This window comes from Microtus pennsylvanicus, chromosome 11, assembly GCF_037038515.1.
Source record: "Microtus pennsylvanicus isolate mMicPen1 chromosome 11, mMicPen1.hap1, whole genome shotgun sequence".
In the NCBI taxonomy this organism is placed as follows: domain Eukaryota; kingdom Metazoa; phylum Chordata; class Mammalia; order Rodentia; family Cricetidae; genus Microtus; species Microtus pennsylvanicus.
In genome coordinates this window covers 55,941,053-55,961,546 of record NC_134589.1, presented here as the reverse complement: position 1 = coordinate 55,961,546, position 20,494 = coordinate 55,941,053, and the positions used below count along the sequence as shown (strand labels likewise).

The 20,494-nt window shown below is 38.3% G+C and overlaps 1 protein-coding gene across 7 annotated transcripts in view; it reads right to left on the bottom strand.

Moving 5' to 3' along the window:
- Positions 1-20,494, bottom strand: part of Map2k4 (mitogen-activated protein kinase kinase 4) — a 98,295-nt gene that overhangs the window by 5,982 nt on the left and 71,819 nt on the right. For all 7 annotated transcript variants that reach the window (XM_075992141.1, XM_075992142.1, XM_075992147.1 and 4 more), the window contains 4 exons: positions 13,431-13,550; positions 10,945-10,996; positions 8,676-8,803; positions 2,365-2,442 (listed from right to left, as the gene is read on the bottom strand). In XM_075992141.1, the coding sequence (XP_075848256.1) occupies positions 2,365-2,442; positions 8,676-8,803; positions 10,945-10,996; positions 13,431-13,550 (378 nt within the window). The remainder of the gene's footprint in view (positions 1-2,364; positions 2,443-8,675; positions 8,804-10,944; positions 10,997-13,430; positions 13,551-20,494) is intronic.

Genomic DNA, 20,494 nt, shown 5'->3' with positions numbered 1-20,494 from the left:
GGAATGCCAAACTCTGAACACCTCCATAATGCAGGCCCAACCTCATCGCAGGAAGGCTCTGGGAGGCCTGTCTAGACATCTACAGCAAACAGTTTCACATTTTGTAGTCACTTGCCTAGGAGTTCTCAGTACCAACAGTGGCCAGATCCCTTTATAAAGTAAAAAGAACATTTAACAAATGAAAATCCAGTCTGAATTCAGAGAAAACAGTATGCAAATCCTATAGTTCAACCATAGTCAGACTATAATTACTGAAGAAACCAATTCAGACTTAAAGACCCAATAAAGGGCATACAACAATGTCATTAGCATACAATACACACCTAAACAGTACTGTGGTCCTAAAACTTTGCTAACAACCATTATGTCTAACATTCCCTGGCTCTCTTCTGAAATTCAATGAAAATCAAGGAATTGTGCACTTTCCCAAGATATGAAGCTAATTTACAACATGCATCACGAATCACATTTTATGTGCTTTGGCAAAAAAAACTGACAGATGAGGCTGAAGCTCCCAACTTGTACAGAGAATGCTTCATGAGAGTGAACATTCTTAGAAAACCAATTTCACTTTCTCCTCAGAACAGCTGTGAGCGCACTGCTGTCGCCACAGGTGCACAGGGAAGTGAGAAGGCCAACACACACGCCTGCATCGGGGAGGAAATGATCACAGCTTTGGCTGAAGTTTCTCTTCAATAAAGCTGAAAACGCTTTGAAAGGTCAACCTTTACTATAAGGAATAACCTCCCTAGGTTCGCTCTGGAGAACAGGCTGGACAAGAAGTCTGTGCCTTCTATGGTGAGGGACTACTTTCTTCAAGATTATCCTAGGAGAATCAGCAATGAGAAGACTCTAAGGACTGAAATACTGTTTCCAAACAAAGCTTTTGCTAAAGCAGGTATTTGTTAAAACTTTTCACAGGTATGGGGTGTAATTCAGTGATAGAACTCTCATCTACTATGCCGAAGGCCTTGGTACAATTGCCACCTCTCCTCTCCAATGAAACAAAACAAAAGCAAAATTTCTCTTTAGTAAGGAAGTGTATACTTGTCTGGGTATATGTACATAGGTGCACAAGGCTTTGTTTGTGTGCGTGCGTGTGTTTGTGTGCAGGTACACATGAGTGCGTCTGTATGTGTCAGGTGCGCATGAACATGTTTGCGTATGTGCACTCACACACAGGTGTATGGAAGGTACTGGATAACTCTGCAGATTGTTCCTCAGGCATCGTCTATTCTGCCTTTCTGAAATAGGGTCTCTCTATGGCCAAGAATTCACCAAAGAAGCTAGACTGACTGGCTAGTAGTCACCTGTCTCTGCCTCCCAGCACTAGCATTGCAAATGCAGGTCATTATGCCTGGTTTTTTGTTTTGTTTTTGCTCAGGGAGGTATTTCTGAATTTAAAGTATGCTTTCCATGCAAAAAATCACCTAAGTAGGAGCAATAGGTCTGCCTATAGTCTGTGAATTGGTTTCATGACAAGAAAAAGAGGAGACAGCTATAGACCCGCAGAGGCAAACTGTTAGCTCCTCTATAAGAGAAACTCCATTAGTCTGTCAACAGTTCTCACAAAAACTAACAAGGCCATGTCATTCTGATTATAGGAAAAAAAATTAAAATTTTTAAAAAACAAGACCGGTGAGCTTCAAAAAGCTCATTGCTCTAAATCTGAACTAAGGGGTCTTGGCTCAAATTGAAAACAGGAGGAAAATATAAGAAGAGGCGTTTTACATTGTCTCACAGAACCGACACGGGACAGAAACTTCACAGATAATGTAGAAGAAGCTACAAGAGGCTATTCAAAAGCAGAAATAAACAACAATCTTACCAAGGTCCAGATCAATAGTAAATGTAAGAAAATAAACTTTAGAGAAGAAATGAGGACATAAAAAAGTATGACTTTGACTATGTCCCCTCAAAGTTCTTATTAGAAGCCAAGACCCAAGGTGACAATCTTATGAGATAGGGTTTGAAGAAGTGACTAGGTCATCAGAGTGCTTGGTGTCCCACAAACAGGATTAGTGCACGTACAAAGCAGACCTTAGGCAGTCATGTTCCTTACCTCTTTTACTATAACAAATATGTCAAACCCTTGACCTTGGACTTCTAAGTCTCCAGAAATGCAAGAAATAAATTCCTGGTCTTACTAAGATAACTAACTTATGGTATTGTGCCAAAGCACTCCAAACTAAGGCAGATTCATTTAAAATTAACCCAAAATTTCAAGATAGTCTCTAGGTAAAGATGAAGAGCTTCTGCTTGTTACAAATCATGAAGTTTCTCATTATCCCTTTTCAACATTTTTACCTCTTAAATCTCTTATTGTTACATTACTATGACGAAGTTGCGCCAACAGAAACATACCAATGTGATCCCCAAACTCCAGACATCAGAGCGAACATCATACCCTTGTCGTGATGCACTTGGGTCTATTCTTTCAGGCTGGAATACAAAGAGAAGTCAAAGTCATTTATTATGTGAACCCTAAAGAAGCAGGTTAATGGAAGCAGTAGCTGGAGTGGGAGACAAAAACCTCAGCACCTTCCTAGAAGAATTCATGCCCCAAACCAGGCTGGGAGTAACAGGAAAACACCACTGTGTTAGAAACAAACAACCAACAAAAGACTCCACTGAACTCAATGGCTATGTAAGAAAGACTGTGCTGGCTAGTTGTATGTCAACTCAACACAAGCTAGAGTCGTCAGAGAGAAGGGAGCCTCAGTTGAAAAAAATGCCTCCATAAGATCTGACTATAAGGCATTTTCTTAATTAGTGATGTGGGGGATGGGGGGAGGGACAGCCCATTGTGGGTGGTGCCATCCTTGGGCTAGTGATCCTGGTTCCATAAAAAGCATGCTGAGCAAGCTATGAGGGCCAAGTCAGTAAGCAGCACCCCTCCACGGCCTCTGCATCAGCTCCTGCCTCCAGGTTCTAGCCCTATTTGAGTTCCTGCCCTGACTTCCTTAGATGATGAACAGTGGAAGTGAATAAACCTTTCCTCACTTACTTGCTTTTGATCACAGTGTTTCATCATAGCAATAGTAACCCTAACTAACATGGGGACTATATTATGGTCTTTCTGACTTTCTCCCCTAAATAATCAAGGCACTGGCAAAGCTGAGGTAAATGTTGGTAAATAGGAAGGAGCAGGAGGATTCTGTCAGCCTTTGCTCAACAGTAAGAATGACCAGAAGATACTTGAAACAAAAAAAAGGCACAGTAGGAACTGTCGTCACTGTACGTCCCACCCTTTAATTCTCCTCAATAAGAATTAAATAGCAATAATAATTTATTACTTGAATTACCTTTATAGATACGTGCTTATGAATCGTAAGAAAAATCAAAGCACAATAGTGTAATATATCATCTTATGAACAGCAAAACAAACAAACAAAAACTGTTGGCAATGTCCATAAAGGGAACATTTTATATTTCCTTGAAATTAGGTACCATTTTTATAAAGTGTGTCAGTGGATGCAGAGGAACAGCATGAGAGTATTTCAGTGGCTTGAAGTTAACAATGGGTTGTTCCTGGAGACTGACAGTAACTGTTACTAAAAGAAGCATCCCAAAGTGTAATAGTTGTACTATACCACTAATTTGGAGATGTATACATTTTAATTTGAAAACAAGTATTGTGCTGCTATCTAAATTTTCATTGAAAGCTATCTAAATTTTTTGTTATAAATCTTATTTTACTGAAAATGATACATACTACATAAAAACACTGATTCAACCACAGGAGAAAACACTGTCCCAGTATCACTAACCCACACTATACAGACCTGGTGTTCTGAGGCATGACACACACCTTCTTACATAGAATGGCAACAATGCATAGCACATTCTGAGATGATGAGGTAAAATAGAAATCATGAATATCTTTAAGCCCTAACCCTATCTTTGAATATCACCAAATATTTTCAGTGGAAAAGAAACATACTAAGTAATATGTGGATCAAGAGTCTCAAGAAGTAGTAAAATCTATTTTAAACAACATAAAAATGAGATTCCAGTTTAGCATGCCTTGCAGGATGTGGCTAAGTCTTACTCAGAGGGAAATCGTCTACTTAAAGCAAATAATGGAGAAGACGTCTCAGATAATAGCCCAGCTGTACAGACGAAGGAACTAGAAAACCAAACATCAAACAAACACAACAACAACAATAACCACAAAAAGAAATTAGACCTAAGGAACTGAGCACCAGGAAGTAACAAAGACAGTGAGTTGAATGAAATAGGAACTTAGGAGCAGGGAAGAAGATATCTACATTAAGGGAGCCATTTTAGGGTTGGCAAGAGACTTGGCTCTAGAGGGGATCCCAGGTGTCCACGGGGATGTCCCTAGCTAGGTTCTTCGGCAGCAGAGGAGAGGGTGCCTGAACTAGCCTCCCCCACTATCACACTGATGATTATCTCGAATATCACCATAGAATCTTCATCCAGCGATGGGTGGAGATAGAGACAGAGACCCTCATCAGAGCAATGGACTGAGCTCCCAGGTCCAGTTGAAGAGCAGAAGGAGGGAGAAGATGAGCAAGGAAGTCAGGACCGCAGGGCTGGTCCACCCACTGAGACAGTGTGCCTGATCTAATGGGAGCTCACCAAATCCAGCTGGACCTGGACTCAATTAGCATGTGATCAAACAGTACTCTCTGAATGTGGCTGCCAATGGGGGTGGACTGAGAAGCCATCCATAATGGCACTGGACCTGTTTCTAACTGCATGTACTGGCTTTTCAGGACCCTAGTCTATTTGGATGCAAAGCTTCCTAGGCCTGGATGTAGGGGGGGAGGGCCTTGGACTTCCCACAGGGCAGGGTACCCTGCCCTCTTGTCAAAGAAATAGAAAGCAACCTACAGTTAATTCCAGAAACAACACTTTCTAATGGAGATGTTCACCCCTGCTATTTCAGCACTGGGTTCTAGCTAGGACAATCAGCAAGGTAGAGGGCGGTACTTTATTCAGAGACATTTAAATGTCTACAATTCTCTCTACACAGAAAATTCCTATTAAAACTACCCGTGGTGCTAAACTAGCAAGGTCACCAAGGCAATACCAACATGCCCACAGAAGCCAACTACTGGTACTTCCACATAGTAAGAGTAAAGTGTTAAAAAAAAGTTTCATTCCATTTTCAGTAATAGTATCCAAACCCATGAATTGCTTTTTTTTTTTTTTTTTTTTTTTTGAGACAGGGTCTCACCACGCTGTCCTGGAACTTACTATGTAGCCCATGCTGCCCTCAAATTCACAGAGATTTACCTGACTCTGCCACTGCCTCCTCAGCACTGGGATTAAATGTAGTATTGCCTATGTAATAAAACAAAATCCTTGACTATTTTATGTTAATGTTATTGTGGTCATGTAAAAGAATATACATATTATAAGAGGGACAATCAAGTGTTTAGAATAAAATGATTCAGCAAACATGCAAGTGCACAACATACACATGCACACACACACGCATTCACATACTTATATGGGGGGCAGAGAACTTGGTAAACTGTTAATAATTTCCATATAAAACATTATGCAAAAATTCTTTATTTCAGATCTTTTTAATATTCAACAAGTTAAAGAGTAATTCCAGCTTCTCTAGACTGAGGAAAAACTGTAAAAGTCCACTACAAGGGCATTTCTGGTAATTCCAGTACTTGTAAAATGAAGATGGAAGCAGGAAGATCCCAAATTTCGAGCCAGCCTGGGTTTCATAAAACCTTGTCTCAAAAACATAAGCAAAAGGCATTTCTGACATGCAACAATATATCAAGAAGAGTCAAGCTACTTCCAGGCTTTCAAAACTAATGTTCTTGTCCATGTATGTCGGCCTCTGTAAACCAATTGATAGGACTATTTCATTTGATCCAGTCAACATCAGAGCTGCAGAGTTCAGCTGGCCTGTAGGATAAAGTTGTAAGATAGGATAGGACTGTAGGATAAAGCTGTCCCAGAGTTGGATAAAGTCAAGAAGAACAGTGAGGCCTTACACTCCTTTTCTTGCTGGGGTCTCAGGACAATATTTCAACACAAGAACAGAGACTGTGTCTTTTGTTAAAAGTTAAATGAATTCAGAATTGTTTGCTGTATCTGGGCCACAGTTACATCTTTAAGACTTGCATGAATCGAAAGGACTTCTTAAGGAATATAACATAGTGCTAATGTTTGAGAATGTTTTGTTCCTAAGTGTTGTGGTGCTAGAGAACTGGTTCCCAAGGTGTCAGTAGCAAGACAGTCAATCATTTAGACAAAGGGCCTTTAAGAGGTGAGGTCTCTAAGAGCTTAGCTGGTCAAGGGGGGACTCAGAAAGGATTGATGTTGGGCTATTAAGTCAGGTCTCTTAGCAGTGGGTTATTATAAAACAGGGCCCTTTAGCCCTTTCTGCACACAGACAATTCCTTTTCCATTTCTCTGCCGTATTATGGTAAAGCCAAAGGCTCTCACCAGAAACAAATAGATGAGAGCTACTCAATCTTAACTTTCAGCCTCTAAAAACATTCTTTCCTTACAAGTATTCAGTTTTAGGTTTTCTATTACCACAAGAAGAGCAATAAAATCCTACTGTTACAGGGAAAATTGTTCTGGCTAACCTTAGCACTAAACCAGCTCTGAGCCGGGTCATGCTCAGTTATTCTCTGGGCTGTATGGTTACTGAATGTGTCAATTATGGCAGTTACCAAATGTGTCTAATCATTTTTATTTCTTGCCTTTGAATCTGCTGTGTCATTTGTTCCTAATTAACACAAAAAGAGTATTTTCTGAACTGCATTTATCAAGTAACAACATTCACAAAGCTCAGTTCAAAAAAAAAGTCTTTTTATCTACACACACATTTACTTTTTTTTTTTTTTTTTTTTTTGATTTTCCGAGACAGGGTTTCTCTGTAGCTTTGGAGCCTGTCCTGGAAACTAGCTCTTATAGACCAGGTTGGCCTCGAACTCACAGAGATTTGTCTGCCTCTGCCTCTGCCTCCAGAGTGCTGGGATTAAAGGCGTGTGCCACCATGGTCTGGCTCACTTTTACATTTTTGTTTGTAGAAAAAGTGAATGAAAAAAATCTAATAAATTTAGGTTACTGACAGTGCAACAATTCTATTGACAATATTAAACATTTCATAGGCAATACTTTCCAAACATGGAGCCCATGTATATACAGCAAGAGAACACATGCAAAGAACAGGCAGCATTCTGTTTCACATGATCACACACTGAGGTAAGAAACAGAACTGATAGCAAACTGACGTCCAAGTGATGAAGAGAAAAAAATGCATTCAAGGTTTTAAATGAATATGAAACCTGAAGAAGCACCAAACCCATCCACCCAGAGCATGCCAGGGAACCTTGAACATCTAGCCTGTGACTATCCTGACTTAAAATTTTTATAGCACTTAAAGAAGCAACCATAGGGCTGGAGAGATGGCTCAGCGGTTAAGAGCACTGCCTGCTCTTCCAAAGGTCCTGAGTTCAATTCCCGGCAACCACATGGTGGCTCACAACCATCTGTAAAGAGGTCTGGCGCCCTCTTCTGGCCTGTAGGAATACCCGCAGACAGAATATTGTATACATGATAGATAGATAGATAGATAGATAGATAGATAGATAGATAGATAGATAGATAGGAAGAAGAAGAAGCAACCATAAAGAAAACAAAGGAGGAAAAACTTTCTTCAACTCTTAGCTAATCTTTATTTTAAAAAGGTCCTTGGAGGCATGATAGCTCAATGAGTAAAGGCATTTGTTGAGTGACACTGGCAACCTCAGTTCAATTCTTAGAATCTAAGTAAAGGTGGAAGGAGAGAACTGATTCCATAAAAATGTCCTCTCACCTCCACACATGACCACAGAAGACATGCCCTTCCAATGATGATGATTTAAAAAGTCTACAATACTGAAACAGACTGACAGAAAAGGCTCAATAAACAACAGCAAACTTTATCATCACTTGTAGGAGCATGCTGTTCTCCTCTAAGGACACTAAAGGACAAAACTGGCACCTAGGGGGAAAAATTAAAATATAGACACCAAACATCAATCAAATGTAGTTCAAACTCTTGGCTGTGGAACAAGCCATGCAAATTCACGGGGATAAGGCAAACAGGGAAGTTCTGAAAGAACAGTGTCCATCTGTCTTCCTGATTAACGCCCAAGGCCTCTGCATTTACTGCTGTGTTCCATCCATTCTGAAGTAACAAATCACAATTGGTGCACAGTTTCAGACTCTGGAAGACACACTGTATTCTGTCAGGAACTGTCTTCCTGTACTAAGTTACTCTTCTACAACTTGTGACAGCATCCTTAGTGGCCTAGAACAAACATTTCTTAACCGATTCTGATTATATCTTATGGTCAAGAAGTACAGGAGATAGAAGCAACACAAAGACAAGGATAATTTATCACTTGGTTGACTGGGTGAGTTGAAGAAAATGAAAACAAAAATCAGGAAAGACCATAAATGCTAAATGCCAAACAAGAGGACTAACATGTACATAGCAGTGCACTGAAATAATTGAGCAATGCTTTCAGAAGTTAAAACTTAAGCTTGGAAATGCTTAGGAAGAAAAGTGCTCTAGCACAGTGAAGCTGCATGGATGAAGGCAAATTCCCTCCACCTAGAACCAAAGGGCACAAGCTCTCTGTGTGATGACTGCCAAGCAAGAGACTTTGCTGCACACTTACTGCCATATACGGTCTACACCCAGCATCTCTTGTCTTGGCGATGGAGTCCACAAGTTGTCCACTGATGCCGAAATCACAGAGCTTAATATTTCCGCTTCTGTCCAGAAGAATATTGGAAGGTTTGATATCTGCAAGAGATACATGCCATCAGTACACAAATGATCAATCAAGCAACTCTAAAGTACTATCCTCAAAACTACTGAAATCTGGAGTCCTTAAATTCAGATATACAAGAAACCAACCTTTACTTAGCACATGCAATCATATTTTAAACATACATCAATAACTAAAGTCAAAGATGGTGGCTCATCCCTGTAATCCCAGCACTTAGGACACTGTTGGGGGATGATTAACCAAGAATTTAAGGCCAACCTGGCTACAGAATAAGACCTTGTCCATAAAACTAAAAAGAGACAAGAACTGCAATTTAACAGTCAAACTCCTTTCACCACTATAATTTAACAAGCCAAAAGACTTTTTCTCTTACCATCTTCATACATATAAAACACAAACAAATCATGGTTTTCAGTAGTCAGAACAAAGAATGAACTTCATCAGATAATATACTAAGCTAACTTTCAAAAGATATCAAGAATTACACAACAAAGTATAAAGTAAACCAGTCATGAACCGATAATTTCGTTGAGTATAGCTTCAATTTATGAAATCATTATTTTAAAGGAAAAAAATTATTTATTCTCAAAAATGCAGTTATTTCTAAGATATTTTTTAAGATTAATTTTTATTTGTATGTGTGTGTGTAAGTGTAGGTCAAGAGTGTGAGGAGAGACCCTAAGAGATCAGTAGACATCAGATCCCCTGCAGCTGGAGTTATAGGAGGAGGCTGTGAGTCACGCAGTGTGGGTGCTAGGAACAGAATCTGGTTCCTCTAGAGAGCAGCAAGCTACTGAGCCAATTATCTAGCCCATCTCAGGGTCTTTTGATCTTAAGTGGCTTTCTCCAGTTTCTCCCAACCAACTTTCCCTTGGACTCATTTCTATGACTTTCAGAACTGTTGGCCTTTGTTCGGCGTGCAAACACAAAGCTCCTCCTGACTGATGATAATTACTACCAATATGTCAATGAGCTGACTGCCAAAATTTCCCCTACGCTCTCCAATTCTCTATTTTGATCATAATTCTTCTATCTATTTCATTGTCAATATCACAGAAAATTTAGTAAGTTGAGACATAGAAAACATCTATATATAACTTGAACAGTCCAGAAAAGCTCCCCTATGATAACAGACCCAGAAGATCACCTCTCGAAAACACCCATTCTTAATCCTCCCACCCTTTCTCGTGGGACCTGCATCATGTCAAGGTTTCTATCCACACTTCCAAAATATGGCTCCTGACTAGTCTCAGCTCCGTCAGGGTATGTCTCATGCTCTTAGAGCAGGGGAGAAGTCTAGTGAATGTGACATAAAATACAAACATGTAAAAAAAAGTTCCTGTTGCTAAAAACACCCATCCAGGGAGTGAGAGTCCTTTCTTCAGGAGACTAGAAGCAATATTGCGAGCTAAGGTGGTCATTAATGTCAGATAATCAAAGATTTTTACAAGCAGGTCATGTTTTAGAGGAATTTCAGTTTATAGTGTAAATTTTAAGTCTCTTTTACAAACACATGCTCTAAAGTGAGAAGAAACAGTTCATAGGAGAAACACCAAGGCTTTAAAATGATTAAGTATAGGGGCTGGGAGCATAGCTAAGAGGTAGGGAGCACTTATCCAGAATGCACAAGGACCTGGGTTCAATCCCCAGAAATGAGGAAAAGGCCTAATGGTCCCATCTCGTCAGATTCGTCTTTGAATGTCTTCATAGCCACTCTGATGCTTTGATGGTATCCAGTCATCAATTACACTGAGCAATGAGAGATTTATTTTTAGCCATTCATATTTCCCTTGTATTAATGTTATTGGCACATATGAACTGTACAAATACATTTCATTATCAACAGTAACTATTTCTAACTAAAATCAATAATCTCTAGCAAAATGTAACTTTCAAGCCCAATGTACTTACTAAATGAGATAGAAATTTAAAAAATTCCAGGGGAAGAAAAGCTGATGCTTAGGATACACAGTATTTGGATTTGGTTTTCTCTGTGTTTTTTGGTTAGTTGGATTTTTTTATTTTGTTGACCAGAAACACAAATATTCCATGGAGGTTTATATAGTATTATGGGAGTTTTCATTAAAAAAAATACTTTAACCAATATAAGGAGAAAAAGTTGATTCCGATTCCACAGAAAGCAATCCATACCCACCTCTGTGAATAATTTTCAAGTTTTCTTTTAAGTGGTTTAGTGCTTTCACAGTCTGGGGAGGAAAAAAAAAAAGAGGTGGGATAAAGATCTTGAGTTTTTAATAAAATAGCCCAACAACCTATCACAAGCAATGGCCTCCATAGCCCCCTGTATGCTTTCTCAGCTTAGCATTTCAAATGTTGTCTTTCTGTATTTTGAATGACAATGGCATATAATCTTACATCAGAAAAGTTGCCTCTACATGGTCCTCTCTGACAGTTAAGAAAACAGTAACATGACTTACATATGAAGTCACTAAAAAGTTGTATTGTTTTTGTACCTCAAACCTGTACAATCATAAAAACCAGTACATGTTCACTATCCATGATGGTGATAATTTCCATAAATCCTCAGTCCCTCACACTTAATCACTATACCCCTGAAGTAAGTTCTGCAGATCCAGCAAATCTGCTCAGTCAGCAGTAATTTATTCTGTCCTGGTTCACACTACTCATGATTAGAAATCATAGGCTTCTTCAGAAAGGGAAGCAACAGAGACTTGATAACAGGCCAACACATTTGCTGTTAAAGAGGAAGGAAGGAAGGAAGGAAGGAAGGAAGGAAGGAAGGAAGGAAGGAAGGAAGGAAGGAAGGAAGGAAGGAAGGTCAAATCTTTACTGTCAGAAGAATTATATGAGGAATGTAGAAAATACCACCTTGTATTAGCTAAGAAACTCTTCCCATGTGTTCATTGGTCTATTAATTAGCAAGAGACTTTTCAGAAGGTAATTTAAAATATGCTTACTATATAAGGTGATCACCTAGTCAGAAAAATACAAACACACATGTCTAAATAAGTTATTCATGTATATACTATATATATTACAATACCTGATAAAAATAATTTTATATTTATTTTCCAAATTTCACAGCTATCCTGTTATGTTGTAGTTAAGAGTGGGGTTATGAGTTTGGGCTATGGAGGTTTTGATCATCAACAACTTAAAACTATAAGTACCAAAGCAAATTATTATTTCCATGCTTTCAGACTTACCATCTGTAAAAATAGTATATTACTTACCATAGAGTTACTGAGAAAATTATGTTACAGAATCTTGGCTCAACATAAATAATATTCACTCACCATTAACTACTATCATTATTCTATTATTGCATAATACTATAGTAGTGTTCTACTGTATAGTACTATTTGTATTCTAACACTGTGAAGTGGCAAGTTCTAAGAAAACAATAGCTTGTTACAATAAAAGAGTGGCTAAACAATGAGATTTACATATTCATCTGAGCAATGAATAAGTTTCTAGTGCAAGTCAGTTTATTTTATAATATGAAAGAATATATATCTTAAAACTTAGCTAACTCATAAAAATTTAAATTTCATCATTAATTTGACAGTGAACAAAAATTTTAACAAAATTATCAATCTGAAAGTAATTTGCTAACTATGGTTTTATCAAAATTTTAAAAGTCTACTAGATACACACATCTTTTACAACTGAAATAGAGTTCAGAAATTGTTTATATTTTTTAAATCAGATTCATTAGAAATCATTAAGTTGGCAACTGACAAATAAACTAAATTGGAAAAGAAACTGATTCAAAGAAATCTGAAGCAACCATAGTATGATTTAGCTCACAAACCAATTAACTAGACAAGTATTTCTGGCTCAGGTTCTCAGGGGTTCTAATGTCTTATTAATTTTGCTTTATAAAAAAATAAGTTGCCTTTTCCTTTGTAAGATAAATTGTACACATCAACTAAAAGATAAGAGCAAGAAAGTAAATGACCATAAATTCAGTTCTCAAACCACAACACATAATTTGCAAGAGAACCCTTTCATTTTTTGGTCTTCTGGTAAAAGCAAAGTGATCAAATTAATCAAAATGTTGGCTACTAATTGGAAGTCAACATTTTAAATTGCTTAAACTAAATAATAATAATAATCCTCAGTCTTAAACCATAGCAAAACATACCTTATCTAAAAGCTTAATTTAAGAGGCTTCAAAAAAGCTGGGCAGTGGTGGCACATGCCTTTAATCCCAGCACTCGGGAGACAGAGACATGCAAATCTTTGTGAGTTCTAGGCCAGCCTAGTCTACTCCAAAGCTACAGAGAAAACTTGTCTTTAAAAGCCCCCCCAAAAAGACTTCTGCCACTTTGATTAGCCTAGGAATATAATCTACTTAAGATAGTAAAAAACGACAGGAGAAACAAATATAAAATTTCATTTCTAGTTTCATTTAAACTAGTCTGCTACAGCTCTTTGAGATATGGATGCAAACAACACTGCAGTATCCATAGACCAGATTTTGAAAAGTGTTCTTCACACCTATTACGTTAATTATGGCACAGAAGTGACTAACTCTTATTCTACTAAAAATGACTTTCTCAGGGAGGCAACAACAATCTGAAAGCGTGTGCATTCACATACATCAGCAACCTCTTCACGCAGTGCACATCAGTGGTGTGATAGTCAGATACTTACTGCTAAAGTGATTTTGCCTAAGATCTCTTCCGGAATAACGTCATCTAACACACTATATACATATTTGTAAAACTTATCGAACGAGGTAGACATGAGCTCCATACAGATCCAACAGTCGCCCTGTAAAACAACAGATGCTCGTCACCACTAAAATTCTAATATTAAGCAGTGGCCTCCCCTAGTTAGGACAGAAACAGAATTAAGAAGACACCTTTCTCTGTTTTACACTGTACCTCCAACTCATAATCATTTTTAATACATCATTAAGGATCTGGGAAAGATATCCTACCTGAGTTTAAGGATAACTATGTAGATAAAGCCTGTTTTATCCACTGATTGTTTTTTATTAATTTATTCATTTTTTTAAAGTATGTTTGTGTGTGTGAGAGAGTGCAGTACCCTTGGAAGTCAAGAGAGAGTGCCAACTCCCCTGGGACTAGGACTACAGACAAGTGAGTGCTGGAAATGGAACCCAGGTTCTCTACAAGAGCAGTCAGTGCTTTTTAATGGCTGAGCCATCTCTTCAGTCTTATTTTTCCCACTCTTAACTTACACAAAAAACTTTTGTGCTTTGATAAAAATTTCAAATTTTGTCATAACTGTGCCTAAAATTAGAAAAGATATGGAAAACTATCCTTTCTCCTTGACAAGAAAGTTTATCTTGAGAAACTAGTAGAGCTTCTCAAATTAGAAAAACAAAATGAACAGTAAAGACACCTTGTTCAGACCAGAAGCCTTCTTGGTGAGGTGCATCAGCTTGCTCGGGGTTCCTTTTCCCCTGTCTGCCCCACACAGAGTGTACACTGTCTAATACAGTACAACTGCTCATTTATTATGTTTGTCTTCAGAAAATCAATACTGGCAACAATTAAGACAGTGGAGGAAAACAATTTTATCATAGAGACACAGGAAAAAGTCCCTGCTTTCTTGCAGTCACTGTGATCTGATAACAGTACAAATAGTGTTCTAGTGATAAACAATCCCAAAGTTTCAAATTGTGTGTTTATGTGCATAGGTGAGAACATCCTGTGCTGTTCTACCCCATTCCACCAGTGAAGGGAGTCAGCGTTTTAACCTATGTAACTATTCTTTCTATAGGACCTAGTATATATGTAGCCATGTTTCTATAAAAGCCAGTTATGAGATCAACTGTCACAATATTTCAGTGTTCTGCTTCAGGTATTCCTAGGGTATTCTAATTGTCACACCTTAGTGATTGGTATAATTATGATTATCACTTACTGTGCCACTATTACATTGAATATTTTCACAGGTATATGTGCAAGAAAAAACAATGTAAGAGTTTGGTAATATCAGGTCTCAAGCATCCACAGGATACCTTGGGATGAACCTTCTGCAAGTAAGTAGCCATACTGACATTTATAAAATCACCGCACAAATAGGAGTACATCTTTAATATTCTGTAATCTACAGAAAGAAATAACAAAAACTAGAAAACACTAAACAGCTCAAAAAGGGAATGGTGTACAACACTGAAGACTACTGTGGTCACCAAGGTAGGCAGGGAAGATAGGAGAAAGTGCGGGCCCTTAGCAGTTAAGGAACTAGCAGCTGTGTCCATCTGAACAGGGTATAAAGCACTGACCAAAGTAGAAAAGCTACCATCAGAGATAATGCCGAAAACCATCTTCAACAACTTTTATGCTGATGCTAATTTATGGATACAGTTGTACTTTCAGAGACTTTGTACACAGTAACCTCTTATATCTCAAGCCTGTTCTAGATAGAGGAAGTGAATGCCCCTTAAGGAAAAACCAGCCCTTGTAACTGAGCTGAGTAGAAAGCAGCTTCCCTGAGTCTTTTCTTCAGTTAGGCCCCACAGCACAAGCATATCCAGCTCACAAGTGTGACGAGCATACTGAAGAACACTGAGAGGAGTAACAGGACTAGAACATTTATGTCACTAAATGACTGGGGAACATATTTTAAAAACATATTTGACATAATGAACTTTTCTATTTTCTGTCTTCTCAATGTTACACCTTTCTACAAGGTTCTCACAGGAAAACCAAAACTCTCCACCAAAAACACACACTCAACTTTATTTTAATATAACGACACCTTCTCAGTGGATTTACTACAGCTTCCTTTTAGAGGAAACTACAGTGCACTCATACCACCAGTAGCAAGTAAGTAATTTCAAGGGTAGAAAGATCCCTCCTGTTGAGAGCCTGGGAGGCCTGACATTTTCTGTTTATATAGGTCTGGGTTTTTCCCTTCTCATCTATGAAATGAGACTGTCCACCACCCTCTGTAGACTAGAGTAAAGGTTAGGTGAGTTCACACAGCTAAAGCATACAGTGCCTTGCATGTGCTAAAAGCTACAGTTACTGTGGATGAGAATGGGGGTCAGAGCAGTCCAACAACAGGAGGGAAGAGGAACTCCAGAGGAAACATCCTTGCAGTTTCTAAGGTGCACAACAAAGTTCTATCTCTCTTGACACCTCCTTTAGCGAAAAACAGACAAAAGCCTTGAGCCATGCTTGAAGAAGGAAAAGGAAGGAACCGAGAGAAAGAGGAGTGACAGTAACAACACTGTCATGTCAAACCATGCCTGGACACAAAACAAGAAATTCCTGAATGTGCATTTACTGGGAAACAAAGGTAGAAGATGATGAGATACTGAATTAACAAGATAAGGTTCTCAACGATATACTCACACAGCAACAATAACCACTTAGAAAATAAAATATTTATTACAGACATCATTCATAACAAAAATTAAAACAATAAGGCACAAAGGAATGGATCTAATGAGAGAGGAAAAAGACTTACAAAACAACCAACTATAAAATGTTGCCAAAAGACCACAACAATTTAAACAAATCAAGACCCCACTACAGATAAAATGAACTTAATAGGTATCTCTAGAATCATCCATATAACAGCTATGAAATCTGAGCGGCTCAGGGAACCTTCCTTATGACAGAACATGTTCTAATTCACAAAGCAAGTGTTCACAAAACAAACAAGAAAAAAAATCAATATTAAGGTCTTAGACCTTATCAAATCAGTAGAAAAACACTATAAACTATCAATAACAAGAAAACCCACAAAATGAAACAAACACTCAAGAGACTGAACGATACTCTCCAGAATGAACAGCGTACCAATGAAGAAATCAGGAAGGAAACCAGATGCTTTTCAGAACTAAATGAAAATGGAAGCGGTCTGCCAGAACTTCAGTATACACCTACTGTTCTTCTAAGAGAAAAATACATAGCTATGAGTAGTTAGTTACACTAAAAGAAAAATAAAAGCAATCACAAATAAGTGGCCTAATACATTCCAAGGTCTTATAAAAACAAAAACATTGATCAATGCATAATGAAAGTCAAGGTAAAAAAATACTAGAAGAATAAAAGAATTATACGCAGAAGCAATCAAAGAAAAAGTTGGTTCTGTCTGGTATGGTGGCCACACCATTAACACTAACACTCAGGAAGCCAAGGCAGGCAAATCTCTAAGTTTGAGGTCAGCCTGGTCTACGGAGTGAATTCCAGGCCAGCCAGGGCTACATAGACAGAACTTGTCTGAGAGAGACAGTGAGACAAAGACACTCACACAGACACACAGACACACACACAAAGGCTGGTTCTCTAATAAACAAAACTGATAGACCCCCCCCCCCGTCAATCTAACTAAATAGAAAAAAATTAAAATTTAATAGAGTTGGAAATGAGTATAGTACAACATATGCCAACGATAGAGAATCACTAAGAATTGGTTTGAAAATATATATGTATGTACATATATTTGTTTTTGTTTTTTGAGACAGGGTTTCTCTGCGTAACAGCCCTGGATGTTCTGGAACTCTCTTTGTAGACCAGGTTGGCCTTAAACACACAGAGATCCACCAGTCTCTGCCTCCCAAGTACTGGGATTCAAGGTCTACTACCCAGCAAAAAATATATTCTTAGAAAACTAGAAAATATAGGAAAGGTAAATTTACAGACATATATGTCTTACCAAAATTAAATCAAGAATATAAAAGAAACTAAGCAGATCCACAAGGAGCAATAAAATTGAAGTGGTAATAAAATCCCCCAGTAAGGAAAAGCCCAGGAGGGAAAAGTCTGACTAATGAATTCCCAAAGCTTTTCCAGAAAAGCCAGCACCTGCATCCTCAGACTTCTCTATAAAATAGAAAGGAAGAAACACCATTCTACAAAGCTTCAGTTACAATAACACCAACCCACATATACAAAGGATAATTTCAACAAAATACTTGCAAACCAAATTCAAAAACCCTAACTATCAAGTTGGTTTCATTCCGGTATTGTAAGGATTGTTTCACACTTACACTTTATACATACTACATTCCTGTTGCTATTATAAAACACCATAACCAAGGCAACTCTTAGAAGTTTATTTGGACTTACGGGTCTAGAGGGACAAGAACACATCATAGTAGAAAGACATGGTGGTAAGCAGCAGCAGAAACAGGAAGCAGAATGTTTATACCTTTAAGTGCAGTCATGAACCAGAGAATGAACTGTAAGTCAAATGTGACTATATACTTTCAAAGCTTGTCCCCAGTGCCATACTTCCTCCAGGAAGGCCATAGCTCCTAAAAACTCTCCCAACAGTGCCATTAACTGCAATTAGGGACCCAACTGCAACAGGAGACCAAGTGTCAAGTGTCTGAGCCTATGGGGGACATTTCTATTCAGGCCACCTCATACAATAAAATAATACAGCACAGTAGTAAAACTCAGAGAAAAATCACATGATCATCTCAATAGATTCAGACAAGGCTTTTGACAAAGTGCAATATTCCTTCAGGCTGAAGGTCCTAAAGAAACTAAGATTAGAAGCACATATAGCTTAGCCCAATATAGGGCATAAAGAACAAATTTATAGTCAAGATTATTGTGAATTAAGAGAACTGAATGCATTGCTCTAACATCAGAAAAGAAACAAGGAAGTCCACTCTCATTTGATGCTAAAAGTCTTAGCTAGAGCAAGGAGACTAAGAAAGAAATTTTAAAGGCTACAAATAATAAAGGAAGAAGTCAAACAATCCATTTACAGATGACATAATCCTTTTTTACTACTGTGTAGCCCTGGTTGCCCTAAAACTCAACTTGTAGACCAGACTGATCTTGAACTCAAAGAGATGGACCAGCCTCTGCCTCCCAAGTGCTGAAATTAAAGCTGTGCACCATCATGCCTGGCTGACATGATCCTATTTTTGAAAGACCCTAAAGACTCCATCAGAAAACTCTAGATTTGATAACCACAGTAAAGTAGCTGTGGTAGTTTTAATAAGAATGGTCCCCATAAACTCAGATATTTGAATACTTGGTCCCTAGTTAGTGGAATTATTTGAGAAGAATTAGGAGGTATGACCTTGTTGGAAAAAGTGTTGTCACTGGGAGTGGGTTTTGAGGTTTCAAAAGCCCATACCATTCCCAGGTGACTCTCTCCACCTTCTGCTTGCTGTCATGCTCCTTACAATGATGGTCATGGACTCTAAACCTCTGAAACTGCGAGCTCAATAAACTCTGTCTTCTTTAAGTTGCCTTGGTCATGGTGTCTCTTCACAGCAATAGAAAAGTAACTAAGACATAAACTGTTTTTTATATCTACTATGAATATAAAACTCAGTAGCCTTTTCATATACCAGCAATGAACTTTCCCAGAAAGGGATTGGAGGACAAAAAGAAAACAAACAAAAACAAAACCCTCATTCATCAATTTCAAAAAGTAAATAATAAAATACCTAGCAAAACCCTAACAAAGAGGATAAAACTGTAAAGCCTGGAAAAAGGAAATTGAAGAACAGACTAGCCGGGCGGTGGTGGCGCACGCCTTTAATCCCAGCACTTGGGAGGCAGAGGCAGGCGGATCTCTGTGAGTTCGAGACCAGCCTGGTCTACAAGAGCTAGTTCCAGGACAGGCTCCAAAACCACAGAGAAACCCTGTCTCGAAAAAAAACAAAAAAAAAGCCCCCCCCAAAAAATGGCCGGAATTAATGTTGTGATAATTAGATAGATATGATCCAAAGCAACCTACAGGTTCAGCACAGTCCCTGTTCTGGCTAGTTTCAAACAAGCTAGAGTCATCAGAGATGAGGGAGCTTCAATTGAGAAAATGCCTGTATAAGATTGGGCTGTAAATCCTATACAATAAAGGATCTTCTGGAGGCATTACCACCCCTGACTTCAAACTCTATTACAGAGCTACAGTAATGAAAACAGTGTGGTACTGGCATAAAAACAGAGAAGTCGACCAATGGAATCGTATAGAAGACCCGGATTTTAACCCACAAACCTATGAACACCTCATTTTTGATAAAGGAGCTAAAAGTATACAATGGAAGAAAGAAATCATCTTTAACAAATGGTGCTGGCACAACTGGATGTCAACCTGTAGAAGAATGAAAATAGACCCATATCTATCACCATGCACAAAACTCAAGTCCAAATGGATCAAAGACCTCAATATCAGTCTGAGCACACTGAACCTGATAGAAGAGAAAGTGGGAAGTACCCTACATCAGATGGGCACAGACATTAAGGGCAACATTGAATAAATGGGACCTACTAAAACTAAGAAGCTTCTGTAAAGCAAAGGACACTGTCACTAAGACAAAAAGGCAACCTACTGACTGGGAGAAGATCTTTACCAACCCCGCAACAGACAAAGGTCTGATCTCCAAAATATATAGAGAACTCAAGAAACTAGACTTTAAAATGCTAATTAACCCAATTAAAAAATGGGGCACTGAACTGAACAGAGAATTCTCAACAGAAGTTCAAATGGCCAAAAGACACTTAAGGTCATGTTCAACCTCCTTAGCAATCAGGAAAATGCAAATCAAAACTTTCTAAATCAAAGAAAACTATGAACAGATCAAAGCAGCTACCTGTAGAATATGGATTAATATCTAGAATCTATAAAGAACTACAAGTTAGGGGCTGGAGAGACAGCTTCGGGGTCGAGAGCATTGGCTGTTCTTTCAGAGGACTGGGGTCAGTTCCCACCCACAATGCAGTTTATAGCTGTCTGTAACTCCAGTTCCAGGGGATCTGATACCT